We start from the raw sequence: 21,991 nt of genomic DNA, 5'->3' as shown, positions 1-21,991 counted from the left end.
GAGATCCAGTTGAGATTTTTTGAACTAGAAATACAGATTTTAAAAAGGAATTTTTAGGAAGTCCAGGAAGCAGCTTTGAAACTGAAAGCAGCTTGGTTTCTCTCTGCTTTGTGGCCAAGCAGAGACAAAAGGGGATTATCTTGTGAATTGCAGGTTTTCTTTGCCTGGAGGCAGGGTACTTAACTCCTGCAGGGAAATTCACAGTCTTCCAACCCAGAGGTTTTTTTTTTTTCTTTTCTTCCTAAAAGTAAATAGGGGGTGTGTGCTCTACCCATTTGCCTGGAGACAAAAGTGGCAGGGTTTTTTTAGGATTTTGATTTTTTTTTTTGTTTTACAAGGAGCACAGGTTTGAAAAGAAATTTTTTTTTCTTTGGGCTGGGTAAGCAGGTTTCCAAGTAGTTGGAGGTTTTTTGCTTTAATTTGGGCCCAGAGCAGAGACAAGGGAATTGTCTTTTTCTGTAGGCTGACAATCACTATCAGAGAATAGGTATTCTATTCCAGCACAGCAAAATTTTACAGCCAAGTTTTGTTTGTTTATTTCTAAACCTCGGGTGTAAAGTTAGTTAAAAACAGAGAGGTTAGAATGGCCAAATCCTCGGCTCGACTACAGCTGGAATTAGCCAAATTTCAGGCTGAGGAAAAACAAAGGGAACATGAAAGACAGATAGAACTCATGCGGCTGGAGAAGGAGGTACAGGAGGCTGCCCACAAGAGGGAAATGGAGGCAAGGAAGCATGTGGAGGAGATGGAGAGGATAAAGGCCCAGCAGAATATACCAACAAACCCTAGCAATCCTTCTCCAGGTACCACTTCCCATCCCAGAAAGTTCCCCACCTACAAGGCAGGTGATGATACTGAGGCCTTCTTAGAAAACTTCGAAAGGGCCTGCCTTGGGTACAACATCTCTACTGACCAATACATGGTAGAGCTGAGGCCGTAGCTCAGTGGACCCTTAGCTGAGGTGGCAGCTGAAATGCCTAAAGAACATATGAACAAGTATGAACTGTTTAAATCCAAGGCGAGAGTCAGAATGGGGATAACACCCGAGCAGTCTCGTCGGAGGTTCCGAGCCCTAAGGTGGAAACCAGACATGTCATTTACCCGACATGCCTACCACATTGTGAAACATTGGGATGCCTGGATATCAGGAGCAAGTGTTGAATCTCCAGTAAATTTGCCCTTCCTAATGCAAATGGAACAATTCTTAGAGGGTGTTCCTGAGGAAATAGAAAGATACATCCTAGATGGGAAACCCAAAACTGTAATCGAGGCAGGAGAGATTGGAGCCAGATGGGTGGAGGTGGCAGAGAAGAAGAAAACTGGTCGCAGTTGGAGCGGAGACCAGAAGGGACCACCCCAGACCACACCCTATTACCGGGGGCCGCCCAAAGCCCCACCTACCTCCCAAAGAACCCTCCAGACCCCTTATCGTCCCACCACCCCGTTCTCCAGCAACCCACCTCGCCCCGGTGACCCGTCAGCTGGACGATGTTTTAAATGTAACGAGCTGGGGCATGTAAAGGCCAACTGCCCCAAGAACCCCAACAGATTACAGTTCATTGCACCGGAATCACACCAGAGGTCCACAGGCCCAGATACCTCCCAGATACCCTTGGAGCGGAGGGAAACTGTGAGTGTGGGCGGGAAGAAGGTCACCGCGTGGAGGGACACCGGAGCACAGGTGTCAGCTATCCATGCTTCCTTAGTGGACCCCAAATTAATCAACCCAGAGATCCAAGTGACGATTCAACCCTTCAAGTCCAACTCTTTCAATTTGCCTACAGCCAAGTTGCCTGTCCAGTACAAGGGCTGGTCAGGAATGTGGACTTTTGCAGTCTATGATGATTATCCCATCCCCATGCTGTTGGGGGAAGACTTGGCCAATCACGTGAAGCAGGCCAAGAGGGTGGGAATGGTCACCCGCAGCCAGGCTAAACAAGCCGTGGGGCCTAGCTCTGTTCCGGAAACTTCTATCAGGGCCCGGTCAGAGGTGATGGACCCGGACCCCAGGCCAATGTCTGCAACAGCAGTAGTGGATCCAGTCCCAGAGACCCAGACGGAACCAGTCCCAGAACCGGAACCAGCCAACCAACCAACACCAGACCCCGTGCCAGCACTGAATCCAGTACTTGCAACCTCAACACCAGAGGGCCCCACCGAACCTGAACTGGCAGCAGCCGATAACCCTACACAAGAGGCTCAGCCGGAGCCTGAATCCCAACATAGTGCACCAGCGGAGAGCGGTTCACAGTCAACAGAAACAGCTCCATCCCCTATATCGCTTCCAGAGGGACCAAGCCTAGGTCCACAATCCAATGAGGAACTGATGTCTCCAGCATCAAGGGAACAGTTCCAGACCGAACAGGAAGCAGATGAAAGCCTCCAGAGAGCTTGGACGGCGGCACGGAGCAACCCACCACCTCTCAGCTCTTCTAATCGATCCAGGTTTGTTGTAGAAAGAGGACTTTTATACAAGGAAACTCTTTCTGGGGGACACCAGGAAGACTGGCATCCTCAGAGACAGTTGGTAGTTCCAACTAAATACCGGGCCAAGCTCTTGAGCTTAGCCCATGATCACCCTAGTGGCCATGCTGGGGTGAACAGGACCAAAGACCGTTTGGGGGGGTCATTCCACTGGGAGGGAATGGGCAAGGATGTTTCTACCTATGTCCAGTCTTGTGAGGTGTGCCAAAGGGTGGGAAAACCCCAAGACCAGGTCAAAGCTCCTCTCCAGCCACTCCCCATCATTGAAGTTTCATTTCAGCGAGTAGCTGTGGATATTCTGGGTCCTTTTCCGAAAAAGACACCCAGAGGAAAGCAGTACATACTGACTTTCATGGATTTTGCCACCCGATGGCCGGAAGCAGTAGCTCTAAGCAACACCAGGGCTAAAAGTGTGTGCCAGGCACTAGCAGACATTTTTGCCAGGGTAGGTTGGCCCTCCGACATCCTCACAGATGCAGGGACTAATTTCCTGGCAGGAACTATGAAAAACCTTTGGGAAGCTCATGGGGTAAATCACTTGGTTGCCACTCCTTACCATCATCAAACAAATGGCATGGTGGAGAAGTTTAATGGAACTTTGGGGGCCATGATACGTAAATTCGTAAATGAGCACTCCAATGATTGGGACCTAGTATTGCAGCAGTTGCTCTTTGCCTACAGAGCTGTACCACATCCCAGTTTAGGGTTTTCCCCATTTGAACTTGTATATGGCCGTGAGGTTAAGGGGCCATTGCAGTTGGTGAAGCAGCAATGGGAGGGATTTACACCTTCTCCAGGAACTAACATTCTGGACTTTGTAACCAACCTACAAAACACCCTCCGAACCTCTTTAGCCCTTGCTAGAGAAAACTTACAGGATGCTCAAAAAGAGCAAAAAGCCTGGTATGATAAACATGCCAGAGAGCGTTCCTTCAAAGTAGGAGACCAGGTCATGGTCTTAACGGCGCTCCAGGCCCATAAAATGGAAGCATCGTGGGAAGGGCCATTCGTGGTCCAGGAGCGCCTGGGAGCTGTTAATTATCTCATAGCATTCCCCACCTCCAACCGAAAGCCTAAGGTGTATCATATTAATTCTCTAAAGCCCTTTTATTCCAGAGAATTAAAGGTTTGTCAGTTTACAGCCCAGGGAGGAGATGACGCTGAGTGGCCTGAAGGTGTCTATTACGAAGGGAAATGTGCTGGTGGTGTGGAAGAGGTGAACCTCTCCATGACCCTTGGGCGTATGCAGCGACAGCAGATCCAGGAGCTGTGCACTAGCTACGCGCCAACGTTCTCAGCCACCCCAGGACTGACTGAACGGGCATACCACTCCATTGACACAGGTAATGCTCACCCAATTAGGGTCCACCCTTACCGGGTGTCTCCTCAAGCTAAAACTGCTATAGAACGGGAGATCCAGGATATGTTACAGATGGGTATAATCCGCCCCTCTGAAAGTGCATGGGCATCTCCAGTGGTTCTAGTTCCCAACCCAGATGGGGAAATACGTTTTTGCGTGGACTACCGTAAGCTAAATGCTGTAACTCGCCCAGACAACTATCCAATGCCACGCACAGATGAACTATTAGAGAAACTGGGACGGGCCCAGTTCATCTCTACCTTGGACTTAACCAAGGGGTACTGGCAGGTACCGCTAGATGAATCTGCCAAGGAAAGGTCAGCCTTCATCACACATCTCGGGCTGTATGAATTTAATGTACTCCCTTTCGGGCTGCGAAATGCACCCGCCACTTTCCAAAGACTTGTAGATGGTCTCCTAGCGGGATTAGGAGAATATGCAGTCGCCTACCTTGACGACGTGGCCATATTTTCGGATTCCTGGGCAGACCACCTGGAACATCTACAAAAAGTCCTTGAGCGCATAAGGGAGGCAGGACTAACTGTTAAGGCTAAGAAGTGTCAAATAGGCCTAAACAGAGTGACTTACCTTGGACACCAGGTGGGTCAAGGAACTATCAGCCCCCTACAGGCCAAAGTGGATGCTACCCAAAAGTGGCCTGTCCCAAAGTCAAAGAAACAGGTTCAATCCTTCTTAGGCTTGGCCGGTTATTACAGACGATTTGTACCGCACTACAGCCAAATCGCTGCCCCACTGACAGACCTAACCAAAAAGAAACAGCCAAATGCTGTTCAGTGGACCGGAAAGTGTCAGAAGGCCTTTAACAAGCTTAAAGCGACACTCATGTCTGACCCTGTACTAAGGGCCCCAGACTTTGACAAACCGTTCCTAGTAACCACAGATGCATCCGAGCGTGGTGTGGGAGCATTTTTAATGCAGAAAGGACCTGATCAAGAATTCCACCCTGTAGTGTTTCTCAGCAAAAAACTGTCTGAGAGGGAAAGCAACTGGTCAGTCACTGAAAAAGAATGTTATGCCATTGTCTACGCTCTGGAAAAGCTACGCCCATATGTTTGGGGACGGCGTTTCCACCTGCAAACCGACCATGCTGCACTAAAGTGGCTTCACACCGTCAAAGAAACTAACAAAAAACTTCTTCGGTGGAGTTTAGCTCTCCAAGATTTTGATTTCGACATCCAACACATCTCAGGAGCTTCTAACAAAGTGGCTGATGCACTCTCCCGTGAAAGTTTCCCAGAATCAACTGGTTAAAATCGTCCTTGAGATGTGGAAAATATTGTTAGTCTTTATGTACTTGGTAGTATATTTAGAGATGCATGTGTCTTATTAACTCTGTTTTCCTAGAGCTCCAGGAAGAAATCCCAGCCAGTGTTTCACCCTAGCTGAGATTTGGGGGGCGTGTCATAAATATAAAGGGAAGGGTAAACCCCTTTGAAATCCCTCCTGGCCAGGGGAAAGCTCCTCTCACCTGTAAAGGGTTAAGAAGCTAAAGGTAACCTCGCTGGTACCTGACCAAAATGACCAATGAGGAGACAAGATACTTTCAAAAGCTGGGAGGAGGGAGAGAAACAAAGGGTCTGTGTCTGTCTGTAGTCGTCTTGGCCGGGGACAGAACAGGAATGGAGTCTTAGAACTTTTAGTAAGTAATCTAGCTAGGTATGCGTTAGATTATGATTTCTTTAAATGGCTGAGAAAAGACTTGTGCTGAATAGAATAACTATTTCTGTCTGTGTATCTTTTTTGTAACTTAAGGTTTTGCCTAGAGGGGTTCTCTATGTTTTTGAATCTAATTACCCTGTAAGATATCTACCATCCTGATTTTACAGGGGGGATTTCTTTATTTCTATTTACTTCTATTTTTTATTAAAAGTCTTCTTGTAAAACACTGAATGCTTTTTCATTGTTCTCAGATCCAAGGGTTTGGGTCTGTGGTCACCTATGCAACTTGGTGAGGCTTTTTATCCAACATTTCCCAGGAAAGGGGGGGTGCAAGTGTTGGGAGGATTGTTCATTGTTCTTAAGATCCAAGGGTCTGGGTCTGTAGTCACCTAGGCAAATTGGTGAGGCTTTTTACCAAACCTTGTCCAGGAAGTGGGGTGCAAGGTTTTGGGAAGTATTTTGGGGGGAAGGACGCGTCCAAACAGCTCTTCCCCAGTAACCAGTATTAGTTTGGTGGTGGTAGCGGCCAGTCCAAGGATAACGGATGTAATATTTTGTACCTTTGGGAAGTTTTGACCTAAGCTGATAAAGATAAGCTTAGGAGGTTTTTCATGCAGGTCCCCACATCTGTACCCTAGAGTTCAGAGTGGGGGAGGAACCGTGACACAGCCCCATTCTGTTCTTAGCCTGTTTGCGCATCCTGTTCAAGGACTTCAGTGCTGCTCTACTCCCTAAATTTCAATACTTATGCTTGCCCCAGTGCACTGCTGAACAATCGATGCTCTTTATCTGTCTGCAATATCATCTCAGTTACTTTCACTATTCTTTCATTTTCTCATCCATTTCTTAATTCTTACACTTCAAGTCATTTTGTTTTCTGTGACTTAATAGTTTGCAGTCATCATCTCATTTTAGGGATTTCAAAACACAAGCTGATTTAAACAGTACCGTGTGTGTCCTAGTCCAGTGAATACCGCATCTATATTCCTGACCTGGTCTTCACAATGTTCACTGGATTTTACACTCTGCTATCTATAGCCCCAAGAGACTTTTCTCAGTGTTCCTAATTCTCATGGAGTGAGCATAAGTCCAATGATACTTGGTGTTTTTCTTAGAGCTGCAGCTGCTGAAAGTCATTTTATTAGCTGAGAGTCTGAGCTTTTGTTTTCTTTTTTTTTTTAAGAGTAAGTTTCTAGCCCTCAGGGTTGCAGAGAATAGCTTAAAAATGTGAACCCTAAAGGCTCAAATTTCAGAAGATAAATAAAAAGAACCCCAAATTTATTATTTAAGTCTCATGATTTTTTAAGGCAATCTTACAATTTTTAGAGCCTAGCTGGCTCATGATTTCTGAATGGTTGGGGCTGGCAATACTATCTTGACAGCTGGGTATTACAGGGATGAAGAGACCACCTCCCAAGTCAACCCTTCCACAGTAGGGACTGTGAGAAGTTGTATAGGAGCTATTATGCTTGCTCAACACAAATGAGGAACTCTTACCTTTCACTTGTCCCTCTCTTACCTTGGGAGTTGTCATAAATATAAAGGGAAGGGTAAACACCTTTAAATCACTCCTGGCCAGAGGAAAAACCCTTTCACCTGTAAAGGGTTAAGAAGCTAAGGTAACCTCGCTGGCACCTGACCAAAATGACCAATGAGGAGACAAGATACTTTCAAAGCTGAAGGGGGGGGAGAAACAAAGGGTTCTCTCTCTCCGTCTGTGTGTTGTCTTTTGCCGGGACAAGAGCAGGAATGCAGGTCAGAACTCCTGTAAAGGGTTAATAAGCAATCTAGTTAGATGTGTGTTGGATTCTGTTTTGTTTAAATGGCTGATAAAATAAGTTGTGCTGAATGGAATGTATATTTCTGTTTTTGTGTCTTTTTGTAACTTAAGGTTTTGCCTAGAGGGATTCTCTATGTTTTGAATCTGATTACCCTGTAAGGTATTTACCATCCTGATTTTACAGAGGTGATCCTTTTACTTTTTCTTCAATTAAAATTCTTCTTTTAAGAACCTGATTGTTTTTTCATTGTTCTTAAGATCCCAGGGTTTGGGTCTGTGTTCACCTATGCAAATTGGTGAGGATTTTTATCAAGCCTTCCCCAGGAAAGGGGGCGTAGGGTTTGGGAGGATTTTGGAGGGAAAGACGTTTCCAAGCGGGCTCTTTCCCTGTTATATATTTGTTAGACGCTTGGTGGTGGCAGCAATAAAGTCCAGGGGCAAAAGGTAAAATAGTGTGTACCTTGCGGAAGTTTTAACCTAAGCTGGTAAAAATAAGCTTAGGGGGGTTTTCATGCAGGTCCCCACATCTGTACCCTAGAGTTCAGAGTGGAGAAGGAATCTTGACAGACCACATTACCCCTCTTCTTGAATCCCTCCACTGGCCCCTCTTTCTGTATTACATCAAACATAAGACACTTCTCTTTGCTTTCAAAGCTGTCCGTGGCCTATCACCACCCTACCAGTAATCTTTCATTCTTTATCGACATGTTGACTCCTGATTGCAATCAGCCCACAATGCCAGCCTCCATTGACCCTTGTTAGCTTACCAAAAATGCAATTCATGCTTTCTCCCATGCCACACCTCACATTGAGATGAGCTTCCTGTAAACATCTGCAAAGGTACCTCATTGTTCACCTTCAACTCCCTCCTCCAAACTCTTTTTCCACGATTCCTACAAAAAACTTGACCACTGGTGTGTTGAGACCACTGCCTCTCCTTCTGACTAATACTGTTTCATTGTTTCCTGTGATATCAGAATCTTATTAATCTTACAGTTGTATAGCTTGTTTCCCTTGAAAACTCTGCTCAAGACCTGAATTTCTAATTTTTTTTAAATAACCCTTTTCCTGCCCTTCTTAATATATCAAAGTAGTAAAAAAAAAAAAAGGAATGTAACCTTTCTTCCCCTTTTGTAAGACACTTTTAAGGTCATCTATATAATGTATACATAACTTTGTATATGGGAATCATTACAGCAGGGGTTCTCAAACTTTCTTTTTTTTAATAGTGTGGACCTCAGATTAATAAAGAGATGGTCTCATGGAACATGTTGCCTCCACATTGGTGTTTGTATGGACTACCCCCCTTGCTGATCATGTACAATCCCTGTAACAAATATAGCAACTACTTACATGGAAAGTAATATTAGTAAGATATCTAATGAATTTTTGCCATCCTTTTGCAGTTAGAAAGGCGAAGAACTAGCAACATGTCACCACCCCATTCTGAGGGTATACCACTGGTCCATGGACCACAATTTGGGAACATTTACTCTAAGGAATAATACACTTTTGGGGGGGCGGGGGGTAGAGGGAGAGATTTTCTACCCAAAAGCATCCCACTTTTAAGCCACAGTTTGAACTTTACCCTTTTCCTCATTCAATTCAAAACTCCTCTGGCTGAGGCAGCTGCGCTTCTCCTAGACTATTCACACGGGCTGCTGCAGTGGGTTGTGAGGCACTCTACCTCTTCAGGGGTTAAGCATGTTTCCTCTGCAGTGATGCTACGTCTGCTTGCCTGAGGTGCCAGAGGCAAAAAATGAAGACCAGTTCCCTCTATGGTGTTAGTGCTGTGCTCTGCACTAACTACAGAGGCAATAGACTAGCCCATGGAATAATTTTTTAAAGGTTTCCTAAAGCCCCAGTCTTATACTAAACGTGTACTGAAAACCATAATGCAGAGAACCAAAGAATCCTAGATTTGCATAATGTATTATCACAGGCCTCAGAATGCAGAACTCTGAAGACAGCTCAGTCTGAAGAGAACGTTTGTTTGCTATTTTTGGAGGTTGTTTTGTGTCTTCAAAGACGTGCTTAATCTGCTGCGGCAGATCAAGCCATGCACACAAGCACTTCCTTCCATACAGATTGCTCTTATACTTTACCCTGCATTTCTTTAAAATATCTTAAAAATTGACTGTTGAAATTTAAAACCAACAGTGTGACACACTGTAAATGATTTATTTAAAGAAGACCTGTTATAGAATTGTTTTTGTATGTCCATGTATGTTAATGCAATTTTGTTCTCAAAAATACACTTGTTGTTTTACTGGTTGTCCTTCTTATGAATCAGATCATTATATATTCCTTACCAAGACCCAGAACCTGCAAAGTTTTACACACATGTCTAACATGACGCACATGAGCAGTCCCATTTCAAATCAAACATGGATGTAAATTTCTGCAGCTCGGGGGGGGGCAGGACTTTAGAACCACCATAGGAGTGGTCACTGGGGGACTACAGGAGATAGACTGCATGCTGGTACACAATCTTGAGAGCTTTAGGGCCTGATTCAAAGCCCGTTGAAGTCACTAGGAATCTTTTCATTAACTCCAGTGGGCTTTGGGACAGTTCCTCAGTTAATACTGGTTAGGTACCCATACAGTTTGGGCACGTTAAATAAATCTGATAGGTTTATTGCATTAATAAAGAATCTACAAATATATTGAGTACTACACACCTTTCATTTCCCCTAGAAAAGGATGTTGGGGTTTTTTGGTTTTTTTTTTGGAGAGGAGTCGTCACATGCAATTGGGCAATTGTGGACACTCTTTCCTCTGCACATGCCAGTAGTGGACTGTAGGGAGTTTCTTGTACTTATAAAGCTGAAATGTGGCTGGTATGAAACATAAATTTTATCTTACCTTTAGCTGCACTAGATGTACATCCACATGTTTGCTGTCTGAGTCCTGCTGGACAGAGTAGGTCAGATCCCTGACTCTTTCGGATGTCATCCGGAGCCATGTTTCAATTTCAGGCAGATGGAGAACAATCTTCCAGTCCGCCCCTGTGTGGAGAGGGGGAGGCTTTTCATACTGTTGATCAGAATCAAGCTCCTTCATTGCATCTTCTTCACCATCTTGCTCTGCAGTGGGAGTCATGTTTATGATCATGGGGGATCCATCAGTAGTCATGGGATCCAGTTCTTGTGACCTCATGGGGCTGAGTGCAACATCCATGGCTAACATGGGAAAATCTAAACCATAATTCTTTCCAAAACAGCTGCAAAGACAAAAAGAAAGACAATTACAGTTATGAGACAAAATCTTAGATTAAAGTATTCATAAGATAAGAAATCAGCTTGATCACTAGAGATAAAATATACCATGGCATTCTGAGTGGCTTCTTCACTATACAAATCCTCTCTCATTAACAACTTCAGGAATAAACTGAATTATTAGTTACTAATTTACCTATGAGGTTTAACCTCCTTAATTGGGAAGGATAGCAATTGTCACATTTCCTTATTTCTAGAAAATCAGCACTCTAAAAATCGATTTATGATTTTCATACTGGATGGAACTTTCTGATGTATTCTAATTTAATATAAATACAATACTTAAGATATTGTGAATAATCCCTTGCAATTCTTGTTTGTTCTCAAAGTATTGTATATTTGGGTTTAAATTAAAGTTCAGTTCCTCCACCTAATTAATCCAGGGAGAAAGTGATGGTGTGTTTTTGGTATCACAGTCTTCTCCATGGATACAAACTCTGATGTTATCAGAACTGGATTAATGTAGCATCAAGCAGAAGGCAAAGGTAGATTGTGACAGATGAGGTTATTCATAAATCACAGTTACCCAGAGCATCAGGAAGATACATTGAAAAATGGCAAAATATATTGGTACTTATCTCATGTTAACCATATGTGGAAGTCCCCCTTTAAATGGTTAAGCACCGGAAACACAGAATCCTGTTATAGCAAATTTCCTTCTGGCTTGACTATGAAACAGTTTCACTGGGGTTACACATGGTGTATCATTTTGTATTTTCAAAGTAAAATCCAGTTTTCACTGAAATTTTCTTTTAAAGCATTTTTTGCTTTGACCTTACGCTATTTTACTTGCAAGCAGAAGTGGATGCTGCAGAAAAGCATTATCCAAGAAAACACGAGCCAGGATGTCAGCACGAGGCCCTGCATAAAGCAAAATACCTTAGCATTCTGAAAATCTTCATTAGTTGTGTGATTCCTAACTTCTTCAAAATTAGATCTGAATCTTATGAGATAGCTTTACAAGAGTGCCATGGCAGAGGTGGTTCCAATACAAGGCCTTGTCCCCTCCGCAAAGCATTTATGATGTTCTGCAGCACAACAAAGGCACATTCAATACAGTTGCATGAAACAGTTTAATGAGATTGGTTGTATCTGGAGACTTCTCTCAGCCATTTTGTCTATCCATCAGATGCTACAGGGCTTAAAACTACTTTTTTGTAATTCTTTTTCTTGCTTTATAGAAATTATCGAAGTAGTCATTAGCTGCAATATAGTGGGGCTCAATGCCACAATGCTTAGATATTCCAGTTTCTCCACCTTAAATTTTTCCCGAGTGAGGATTGCAGTTCAGAGCATAGGTCTTCAGTTTAGAATGGGTAAGCAGCTTTATCTCGCTTCAAAACACTGAATTGTGGTGCTTGAGCATTTAATGTGGAGCTCAGGGCATCAAGACACTCCCACGACATGCAGTCAGAGTACCAAAGTATCAACCATAACAATGGTCCAGTCCATTTCCTCTACAACCCGAATGATGCGGTAAAGTTTTGGTAGGCAGTCAGGCCAGAAAACATACCATCTATGCTATTTTGCTTCTATCTCCCACGCTACCACTATTTTACTAAGCCACATTCTGTGTAATCATCAGCCATGCATACATCTGAATTTGCAGCGGCCACTAGCTTAGTAAATATTTAACTAGGTTGATTTTAAAACAGCTGATAAAATCAGGGAGAGAGAACCAAAGAAGATTGTCAGAGCTCTGAGTTACAGTACAACTTTTAATTCAAATTCCCTTTTACCCATTCAGAAATTAAATCATACATATTTTAGCAGCATTGCAGCAAGATTTATGAAAATAGTTACAAATATATCCTCAAAATGCTGATCACTTCAAATCCATTTCTGTTCTTTACAAAATCTTCAGCTTAAACACTCAAAAGTGCATTTTGTTAGACAAATCTTTCCATTTGAAAAATTCTAACTCTAATTTATACTGTATCAGAATAACTGTTTTTAACAGACAACACAATTATTACTTTGAGCACTCTCTCAATGTTATTTCCTCCTGACCAGTGAAATTTTGATGGTGTCCACTGTATCCATATTTCTCTAAGTTTACCATTACCAAATAAGCATGCCTTCTAGCCAAATTAGTTACTCCTTCTTCATTAAATGATGCAGGTGCACTGGAAATGCAGCACAGGCCTAATGGCTGTTCCACATACAACTAGTTCTCCATGCAGATTCTGGAAGGTTGTTTTTTTTTATTATTTATTTTTATTGTGGTTCATCTCCAGTAACAGCATTAGAGCAATAATCAAAAAATTAAAGCATGATTCCACTGAAACAAACAAAAGCTAAACCATGCTGCATGCAGAGTGCACCTCCAGCTGCAGGGAAAGAATTTGTAATCAGCAGCCTTTAGGAACTGACTGACCTGCTTTTTGTCCCCATACACTTGACCCTACAGTCTGGCTTCTCCAGCATTGTAGCTAACAGCACCATTATTCTAGTGGTGTTAAAGTCCATCAAATCCTTTTCTTTCCACAAATAAGACAGTGTTAAATATATCACTTCGTTTTTCCCATGTACTTGTAACAGATTTCATACAAACATAAAATATACCATGGATTCTCATTAACAGGGCCTGGGGATGCTCTCTCTTTCTAAAAGCTCACAATGCTTGAAAGGAGGCCCTGTTGCAGACAGAAATTACTGAAGCTGAACACTAGTACACATGATTCATTATATTGTTTCTTGGCAGATCAAAATGCCTCACAATCCATCTATATAGCCACAAAAGAAAGCTGAAAGTATCTCTTGCTCTCTCTCAGAGAATTGGCATCAAAGTAATGTACTCATTGCACTGTTATCCTTAATATCAATCTAGGACCCTTAAACTCCACTGTCTTTCCCTTCCCCCATTAGCTCTGATTTCTCCAATTGTTGTGAAGCAAAATAACTCCAAGGCTATGCCTGCATCAACCTATAAAATGTCCTGCCAAAATACTGTCAGTATGACCTTGATTCACATGTGTATATTTGATTTGAAAGGAAACTCAAAGTTCTTGCTGAAGAACAGTGTTGTTACATAGCTCTACAGGCACCATACTAAATAATAACCACCAAAGAGTCGCCAATCACAGCAAAAACTTTGCCAATCAAGCTGTTTTAAGCAATTTGAGAACCAGAACACTTGCCAGAATCAGTATTGCTATCAAAAGTAGTTCTTTTTTTTTGGTATGCTAAGCACTTACAGGCAAGGTCCAGAAGCTTTTGTGTTCCTAACTAACTAAGCAACTTTATAACTGCATAGTTCAATCATTCATGATAGCCTGTTAATGCACTATTGCACGAAGCCAATCAAAGCTAAAGCATTCTTGTTTCTCAGTTGGGAAGGTGCCCTTTCAAACTCCAACTATTTGGAGACCGTTTCAGTTCCAATATCCTGCTAATATTGTAGTTGATGTATATTACATCTGATCCAAAATATTTCACATGCTGGAAAAAGGCCCAGATACAAAAAAGAAGAGTGCACCATATAAAGCTGTGATATCTACTGTATAAAACCATTTGGGGGGTGGGGTTTGAAATGATTATGTTAAACAATACATTTGGGGCTAAATTTGTCATTTTCCTTTTTTTCATTCTGACTCCCTTTATAGGGCACAGAATCTGATTAACAGGAACTCCTGAACTGAAGTAAGCAGGGACTTATCATTCTGGACTAGGACTACTCTTATATATGTGTGTGTGTGTGCACGTGCACACATATATCCCTTTACTAAGTGCATTAAGCCTAACAGAAGGCTGATTACCTTCCACAATCACATAGGCAATCCCCTTTTCTCCTAGTTTTCCACTCAGACGCTGACACTTTCATGCAAAGCATAGAATTTGCGTGTCAGCCATAATATCGTTCAATCAATCATCAAAAGTCTTCTCTCACTCATTTTGCCCTCTGATTATTCAGATTCTCCTTGTTTATAAAATACAACACAAATTCATTCAGTCAGCCATCAGATCATCCATGTTTTCCTGCAACAGCAGCTGGTTCCTGTCAAACAAAGATTCATTAAGTATTTTAAGTCATACATTGGTCCAAGCATTGATCAGTGGTGCAGACACTGGGTTGAGTGAATGTTAATGAGCTCTACATTTTTTTTTTCTCACTGTCACATATTGTTAAAATCAGCTGCAAGCATTATATGGCCACCTATCTATCAGGAAAACAATTCATTTTCTTCTCCACAGTGGTCAAAAAAAGGCTGAAAGTAATTCATTAAATAACTATGCCAGGTTGCTGACTTTGAAATCTAATGATGCAAGTTTCGGCAACAACAGAATTAACTAGCTCAGTGCTGTTCGTTTTAATATCCAGCCAATGTGTTTATCCCACACAAAACTGTCTCCTATACCTTCCTAGCATCAAAAGCCCCAACTAGCCTCTATGCAAATGTTAAAACCTCCACCTTTCCCCTGACAAACTCTACAGTAGATATGTGTTTCAATACCAAATTCTGCAGCACATAGAAAATTAAAAATTTAGAAGCACTGTGAAATAAATTGAATTTACCACAACAGATTGGACAGAATAACTGAACTGAAGAGAGGGGTCAAAATTTTAAATTCGGCCTTAATGGTGACTCCATTTCATGCCTGCAATTTAATAGATTTGTGGATTTTAACAGATTTTAATGCTAGAAGGAACTAATAAGATTATCTAGTCTGACCTCCTGCATAACATAGGCCAAAGAATTAAACCCAGTAATTCCAGTATCAAGCAGTAACAATAATGTTATTTACACTTGGAATTTTCAAAACCACTAAAAATTGGCCTCACTTGCCTTCCATTAAATCAACAGTAAAATTCCCAAGGACTTAAAGGGGAGCAAAGAGAAGGCAATACTGAGTTCTTGTGAAAATCTCACCCTAGATGTTAAGTACCGGATTATGCCTGCAAATCAGGTATTAAGAAATCTGAAACGACCTGCCATGCACTTTGACATCTACAATCTCCCGTTGTTGCTTGCGGAACATGAAAAGTTTATACTCACAAGGCGAATAATCCCTTATTCTCACTAGGACTAAACAATAAATTAATTGAGTAAATCTGGGTAAATCCAGGTTCTAGTGCAATCAGAAAACATCAGTTTAGGGCCATATCTTCACGGCTTCCACTGTTGCTCTTTGTCACAACTTGGGCCAGCCCCCCACTCTGGATGGTCATCAACCTGTTGTGAGTGAACTTGATTCCTAGATCCCACATGCTTCTAAACACCCCTGGATCTGGGAAGTGACTGGTCATGTTCCTATCTCTGGGTCTCTGAGACCCACTTCCAGGTGCAGATCTCATGTCTGCACCCTTCCTTAGGGCATCCAGACTGCAGATCCCCATATCTAAGACCCTGGAACCAACAGCCTCAGCCTTCTCAGGCTCTCAGCTGCTTAGACAAGTTGCCCCAGAGTTCACCTGCCTGTGAAAGCTGTGGTTTCTTGATTAGCCCTTTCAGGGACAAGTTGGCATGGAAGCAAGGACCACAGGCTTCGAACAAAAGTTTCTTTACAACAGTCATTTTACTCTTAAAGAAAGCACACTCAAGAGTTATGGATCTTTGAAAAACAACACAGTCCTGAATGCAGCACCCAGAGTCTGATCTCACCTCCCCACAACCCCGACAGCTCTGGTTTTGGACAGTGTCCTTAGGCTAGGCCACCCTTCCTGCCACTCTAAGCCTGGAGTTCTTAAATGTTGCAGTGATTTGGCCCTTTGCTTAGAGAAGCATCCATCTGTTAAAACCGTGTCTGTCCCCTTTTCGCCCATGTGCTTTGAGGTGAGGAAGTTCCAGGTTTCAGCTCTCCCAGTCAGCTTCTGTGCAGCGTGTCATTCAAAACTCAATGGCCCTATAAGTAGAAGGCCCATTGTTCAAGTAGGAAATAGTTGTTCAATGTTGATAGCTCTAGATTGCTCTGCGCCAGCTTCTCAGACACAGTTATTCAACTACAAAAAACTGATGCTCTAATCCATGATGGAGATGCAACACATCATAAGTGTTACTCTCCAAAATGGAGGTTACAGTAGAAGCTGGAAGTCTTGAAATAAAATTGCCTTCACAAACCAAGATGTAGTTCACACTTTGCCCTGGCTAGATCCCTATAGGTCACACTGTTCACATAGACCTACTTTATCCCGCCACTTCCTTTCCACACAGGCATTTCCCGGCCATCCTTCCCATCTTCCTAGGCCCTGATCACTCACTCCCTTCCTTCTAGGACTGAGTGATCTGCTCCATGGCTAAGGACCTCCATAGGGAATGGGAACTGAATACTGCAGGACATTTATAGTGCAAACTGGGGTTTCAAACTCACCAGTGCAAATCCATCCCCCTTCATTCTATCCCCAAATCACTATGGTCACAGTGGTCTGGATGAAATAAGGTTGGTGGTCTAAGTATTGGCCCACCTCACTAAAGTCATCATTTCAATAGTTAACACCCTTGTTGGCAATTTCAGCAGGGTCTAAGGATTGACTAGACCATTTGCTCCTAGACGAGTATTGATGAACACAAGCAGGGCAGTATGAGCCATGCTTGCACTTCCAGTGCCCAAATTGTATTGGTAGCTCCACAGATCAATAGCCATTCAAACCTCCTGGGGTCTCAAAGCCAGCATCTTTCACCAGCACCAAGTTCACTTACAATTAAAAAGAAAAAAATAGTTTTTATCTAATATTAACTGGAATAATCCTAGAAAAGAGTAATTCAGGAAGAGGTAACTTTTATTTTCCCACCTCAATGAGAAAAGTTTGGACAGTGTCACATTTTGCCAGTGCCTATGAAACCCATGTGGGGAAGGGAACCTGTAACTACTCATCAAGAAATCTCAACTCTTCTTTATGTGGGACCTAAGTACCATATGGTACAATGAAGCTGTGCATGAAATAGTATATTCAATATATACACTCAAAGTTCATATCATTTTACACTCCCACTTGGGGAAAGGCAAGGAGAAAAACCAGAAATTGAGAATATTAATTAGCTCTTACAACAGATGAAGCAATTTCTACTCTACAGTATGCATTCACATTGAAGAAAGATTTGAAACAACAATGTTCACAGGAAGCTGGACCGGTTGATTTTAGTAACTATTTTTCCGACCCATGTCTCTCTCAACGGAGACGACTCCTCCTCCTCACCTTGCTCTGTAGAGAAGAGTGAGTGAAAGACAACATGGAGAGAAAAGATTAATTTTAAAATGGGCTTACACAAATTAGTGGCTTCACATTATCCTAGCAGTACATCAGCATCCTTTAATATCTACCTTGAGGGTTTTTTTGTCCTAGTTTCCACTCCCAAGTGTTGTCAATACTTAAATGTATAGTGGCATGTTGCATTTGTCCCCCGCCCCAGTCTAAGCCATATAGGATCTCCTTGCACAAGTGGCCAATATCAGTATGTAAACTACAATCACAGCTTGATTTCCACTTGCCAGCTATCAAGTACAGAAACAATTAAATAATCAGGTGGTGGAAATTCCAAAATAAAGATTGTCCTACTGGCAGGAGGTGGCCTCCTGGGTTCCAAAACCTTCTCCAATGGAAAAGGATAAAAAGCCTTTCAGTTTGGAAGGTGATAAAATCAGGCTTCAGTTCAGAGGTATCACAGATACCTGTAGTGATATTTCAAACTGGACTTGCAATAGTCTGTAATTTGCACAGATGCAGCAAAAATTGGTTCATAATATGAGGGGTTTTTAAAAAGTCAAATTATAAACTGTATGACGTTAATGGGAATCCTGCCCAGGACTTCCAAGAAATGTAATTCCCACCAACATAACACGGGGCCAAAATAAATCCAGGAGATGTAGGAGAAGTTTTCAACATCTGTGATGCTAAGATCATACTATGCTCTCATATCCCTCCTTCAAAGTAACCTGCACTCATGATATAAAGATGAGCAGATAATGTTCTATAGTGAGATCCTCAGATGAAAGGTGCTCCAGAAAGAAAAAGCAGTAATATTGCTCCTTGATAGTTTTCTGGGATGCATTAGTGATGAAGATAAGTATACAAAAGGTTCCGGAACATTTTACAGCTATTTTGGTTGTACGTTAGGTCACGTCTAAATGAGCAGTTAGTGCACAGCAAGCTGGTGTGCAAATCTACAGTGTTCTAGGGTGCCACACACTAACTGTCTGTGTGGTCCCTGCTGCTGGTCACTAAAATGTCCCTACACTGTGCACTAACTTTAAACAAGGCCTTTGTCATAGTTTCAGGGCACTTATATCTGTGGACCACCAACCCCACCCACTTTAGGCTTACAGCTCCAGGCCATCATCTCTCTGGCGCAGAGACTTGAGTCTCATTCTCCCCAGATAAGGGATTTTAAGGCTACTCAGCTCCCTTCCTTACACTGTGCTATCCCTAGCAAGCCATACTGCCTTAAAAGACCAGTGTCTGTGCTTTTCTTTCTCTATGAAAGCTATGACTAATATATCACCCGCAGTTATAAGTTACCACTCAGCTCCTTCTAAGCACGCATATGTATTTTTAAGGTAAAAGCATGACAGAGAAAACATATTAAAACAATAAAAACCTACACACATGCTAAAAAGTGTACCAAAGATCACCCCAATCCGGCGTAAGGCTCCGGTGGATATCTGTCACTAATTTGAAGGGGCCTGAGCTCATCTATCACCAGCCTAACAATCAACAGAAAGACTGAAGGGAAAAGCTGTGGCAGCAGCTTTGTTAAAAAAAAAATCACCATCAGGGTAAAACTGGGATGGTGACTTCACAGACTCACGCCTTTGATTTCCTGTTTTATTGTCTCATTCACGCCACAGAAAATCCAGACTTCATAATTTAACATCTAAAGAATGTCATCAGACAATAAGTCAGAAAGCTGGAGACTTCAGTCACAGATGAGGCATTTTCTTAATATCTTTTCTTTGCTATCAAGAATAACTCATTCCTGCTGCAGAACAAGGAGACAATTAGCTATTTGCAACTGTCTGTGAAAGCAATTTGTTCACAGTTGCTATCAATCAGAACTTCCTTTTGAGAAAAATACAGCTAACCGCTTTAAAATATTCCGCCTACCTTTAATCATGCAAGACCTAGTTTTCAAAGACTCACACAACAAGGTGATCTGCACAAGATGTGAGCGTGTGTGTATACATAGGTGCCAACTCCATGGGTGCTCTGGGGCTGAAGCATCCATGGGGAAAAATTGGTGGGTGCTCTGCACCCACCGGCAGCCAAGTGCCCCGCCCCAGCTCACTTCCACCTCCACCTCCTCCTCTGAGCACGCTGTCCCCGCTTCTCCTGCAAGTGCTTGCCACCATGGAACACCTGTTTTGTGGCGTAACAAGCTGTGGGAGTGAGGGGGAGGAGTGGGAACATGGCACGCTCAGGGGAGGAGGTGGGGAAGAGGCAGGGCCAGGGCGGGGATTTGGGGAAGGAGTCCAATAAGGATAGGGAGGGGTCTGAGTTGGGGCAGGGCTGGGGGGCATGAGCACCCACCAGCGCCAGGAGAAGTTGGCGCCTATGTGTGTATACATATATATGCTTTTGCATGCAATTCCTTCCCTACACACACACACACACACACACACACACAATTGGAAGAATGCATGTGTTTTGGTGCAATCTCAGCTACATCTGTAATGACAAAATTTGTGATGCAAGTGTAAGCTCTAGAGCTAGAAGACTTAGAGGGATGGAACACTTAAATCCCACTAAAAAAAAGAATGGAAAAGTTAGCCCTAGCCAGCAACATTCGCATGGCAAATCATACAAATGATGCTGGCTAAATTTAGCTGGAATTTGTCTATGTTCTGATTATGTAAGTGATAACAGATTGTTACTGTACTCATACCAGGGCACAGGAATTGTGTAAGACATGCCCTGCAGTAGGTGGATTACCCTGGCTTTACAGGTGTTGGACTTCAGTTTGGGAATACGATTCAATTTCATTAAGGAGTGGGCTCTGTACGAGAGACCAGGAGCTCTATCCCATAGAACAGGTGTAACCCACTGGTGAGTATGTGTTACAAGACCCTCTCTGTGCCAATCCACAAAGGATAGGAGTTGTCACAGCCCCTGGCTACAGGGCCTTGGCTCAAACTGTATCAGCTCATACTTTTAGCTCTGTAGGGCTTCAGGGTACTGGCCATGAGTGTGGCCATCACACAAGCACTCTGTCCAAAGTCCTGTTCTGCTGTTGGTTCCCAACTGGAGATTATGAACTCTGCAGGATTGGACCAGACCAGCAGTAGTAGCACAGATCTGACTTGACAAGTGGTGATGATGCAGAGCTGACTTCACAGTACTCCAACCAGCAGTGGGACAAAGCTGAGCTTCACAACGGGGCCTGACCAGACTGCCAGCAGCAGAACAGATGTCACAGAAGTGGAACCAGACAGCTGCCCATTGGAGTAGGACCTGGGGGGAATGTCTCTGGACTGGAGCAGACAATGAGAGAAGAGTCAACCTATGGTGCTCCCGCCTCACTTCCACTGGGTCTAACTGAACCTACGAGTAAGGCTAAGATTTTGTCATGGTTATTTTTAGCAAAAGTCACGGACAGGTCATGGGCAATAAACAAAAATTCACAGAAGCCATGACTGGTCTGTGACTTTTGCTGCTGCGGTTCCATGATTTCCAGCACCACTGTGGCGGCTGGGAGCTGTGGGATTCCCCCTCCACTCGCGGTGGCTGGGAGCTGCAGGGTGACCATATTTCCCAAAGAGAAAATGGGACACCCCAACTGCTTGTCCGAGGAATCATAGAATCATAGAATATCAGGGTTGGAAGGGACCCTAGAAGGTCATCTAGTCCAACCCCCTGCTCAAAGCAGGACCAATTCCCAGTTAAATCATCCCAGCCAGGGCTTTGTCAAGCCTGACCTTAAAAACCTCTAAGGAAGGAGATTCTACCACCTCCCTAGGTAACGCATTCCAGTGTTTCACCACCCTCTTAGTGAAAAAGTTTTTCCTAATATCCAATCTAAACCTCCCCCACTGCAACTTGAGACCATTACTCCTCGTTCTGTCATCTGCTACCATTGAGAACAGTCTAGAGCCATCCTCTTTGGAACCCCCTTTCAGGTAGTTCAAAGCAGCTATCAAATCCCCCCTCATTCTTCTCTTCTGTAGGCTAAACAATCCCAGCTCCCTCAGCCTCTCCTCATAAGTCATGTGTTCCAGTCCCCTAATCATTTTTGTTGCCCTTCACTGGACTCTCTCCAATTTATCCACATCCTTCCTGAAGTGTGGGGCCCAAAACTGGACACAGTACTCCAGATGAGGCCTCACCAATGTCGAATAGAGGGGAACGATCACGTCCCTCGATCTGCTCGCTATGCCCCTACTTATACGTCCCAAAATGCCATTGGCCTTCTTGGCAACAAGGGCACACGGCTGACTCATATCCAGCTTCTCGTCCACTGTCACCCCTAGGTCCTTTTC

The 21,991-nt window shown here is 43.2% G+C and overlaps 1 protein-coding gene across 3 annotated transcripts in view; it reads right to left on the bottom strand.

Annotated features, from left to right (window-relative positions):
* The window catches only part of AKAP6 (A-kinase anchoring protein 6), a 405,099-nt gene that overhangs the window by 303,214 nt on the left and 79,894 nt on the right, over positions 1-21,991 (bottom strand). For all 3 annotated transcript variants that reach the window (XM_073348987.2, XM_078853347.1, XM_078853346.1), the window contains exon 2: positions 10,170-10,527. In XM_073348987.2, the coding sequence (XP_073205088.1) occupies positions 10,170-10,493 (324 nt within the window). In that variant the 5' untranslated portion in view covers positions 10,494-10,527. The remainder of the gene's footprint in view (positions 1-10,169; positions 10,528-21,991) is intronic.

Source organism: Lepidochelys kempii, chromosome 6, assembly GCF_965140285.1.
Source record: "Lepidochelys kempii isolate rLepKem1 chromosome 6, rLepKem1.hap1, whole genome shotgun sequence".
Taxonomy (NCBI): Eukaryota; Metazoa; Chordata; order Testudines; family Cheloniidae; genus Lepidochelys; species Lepidochelys kempii.
Note: the sequence above shows the minus strand (reverse complement) of the source record. Positions and strands in the feature narration are given on the sequence as shown.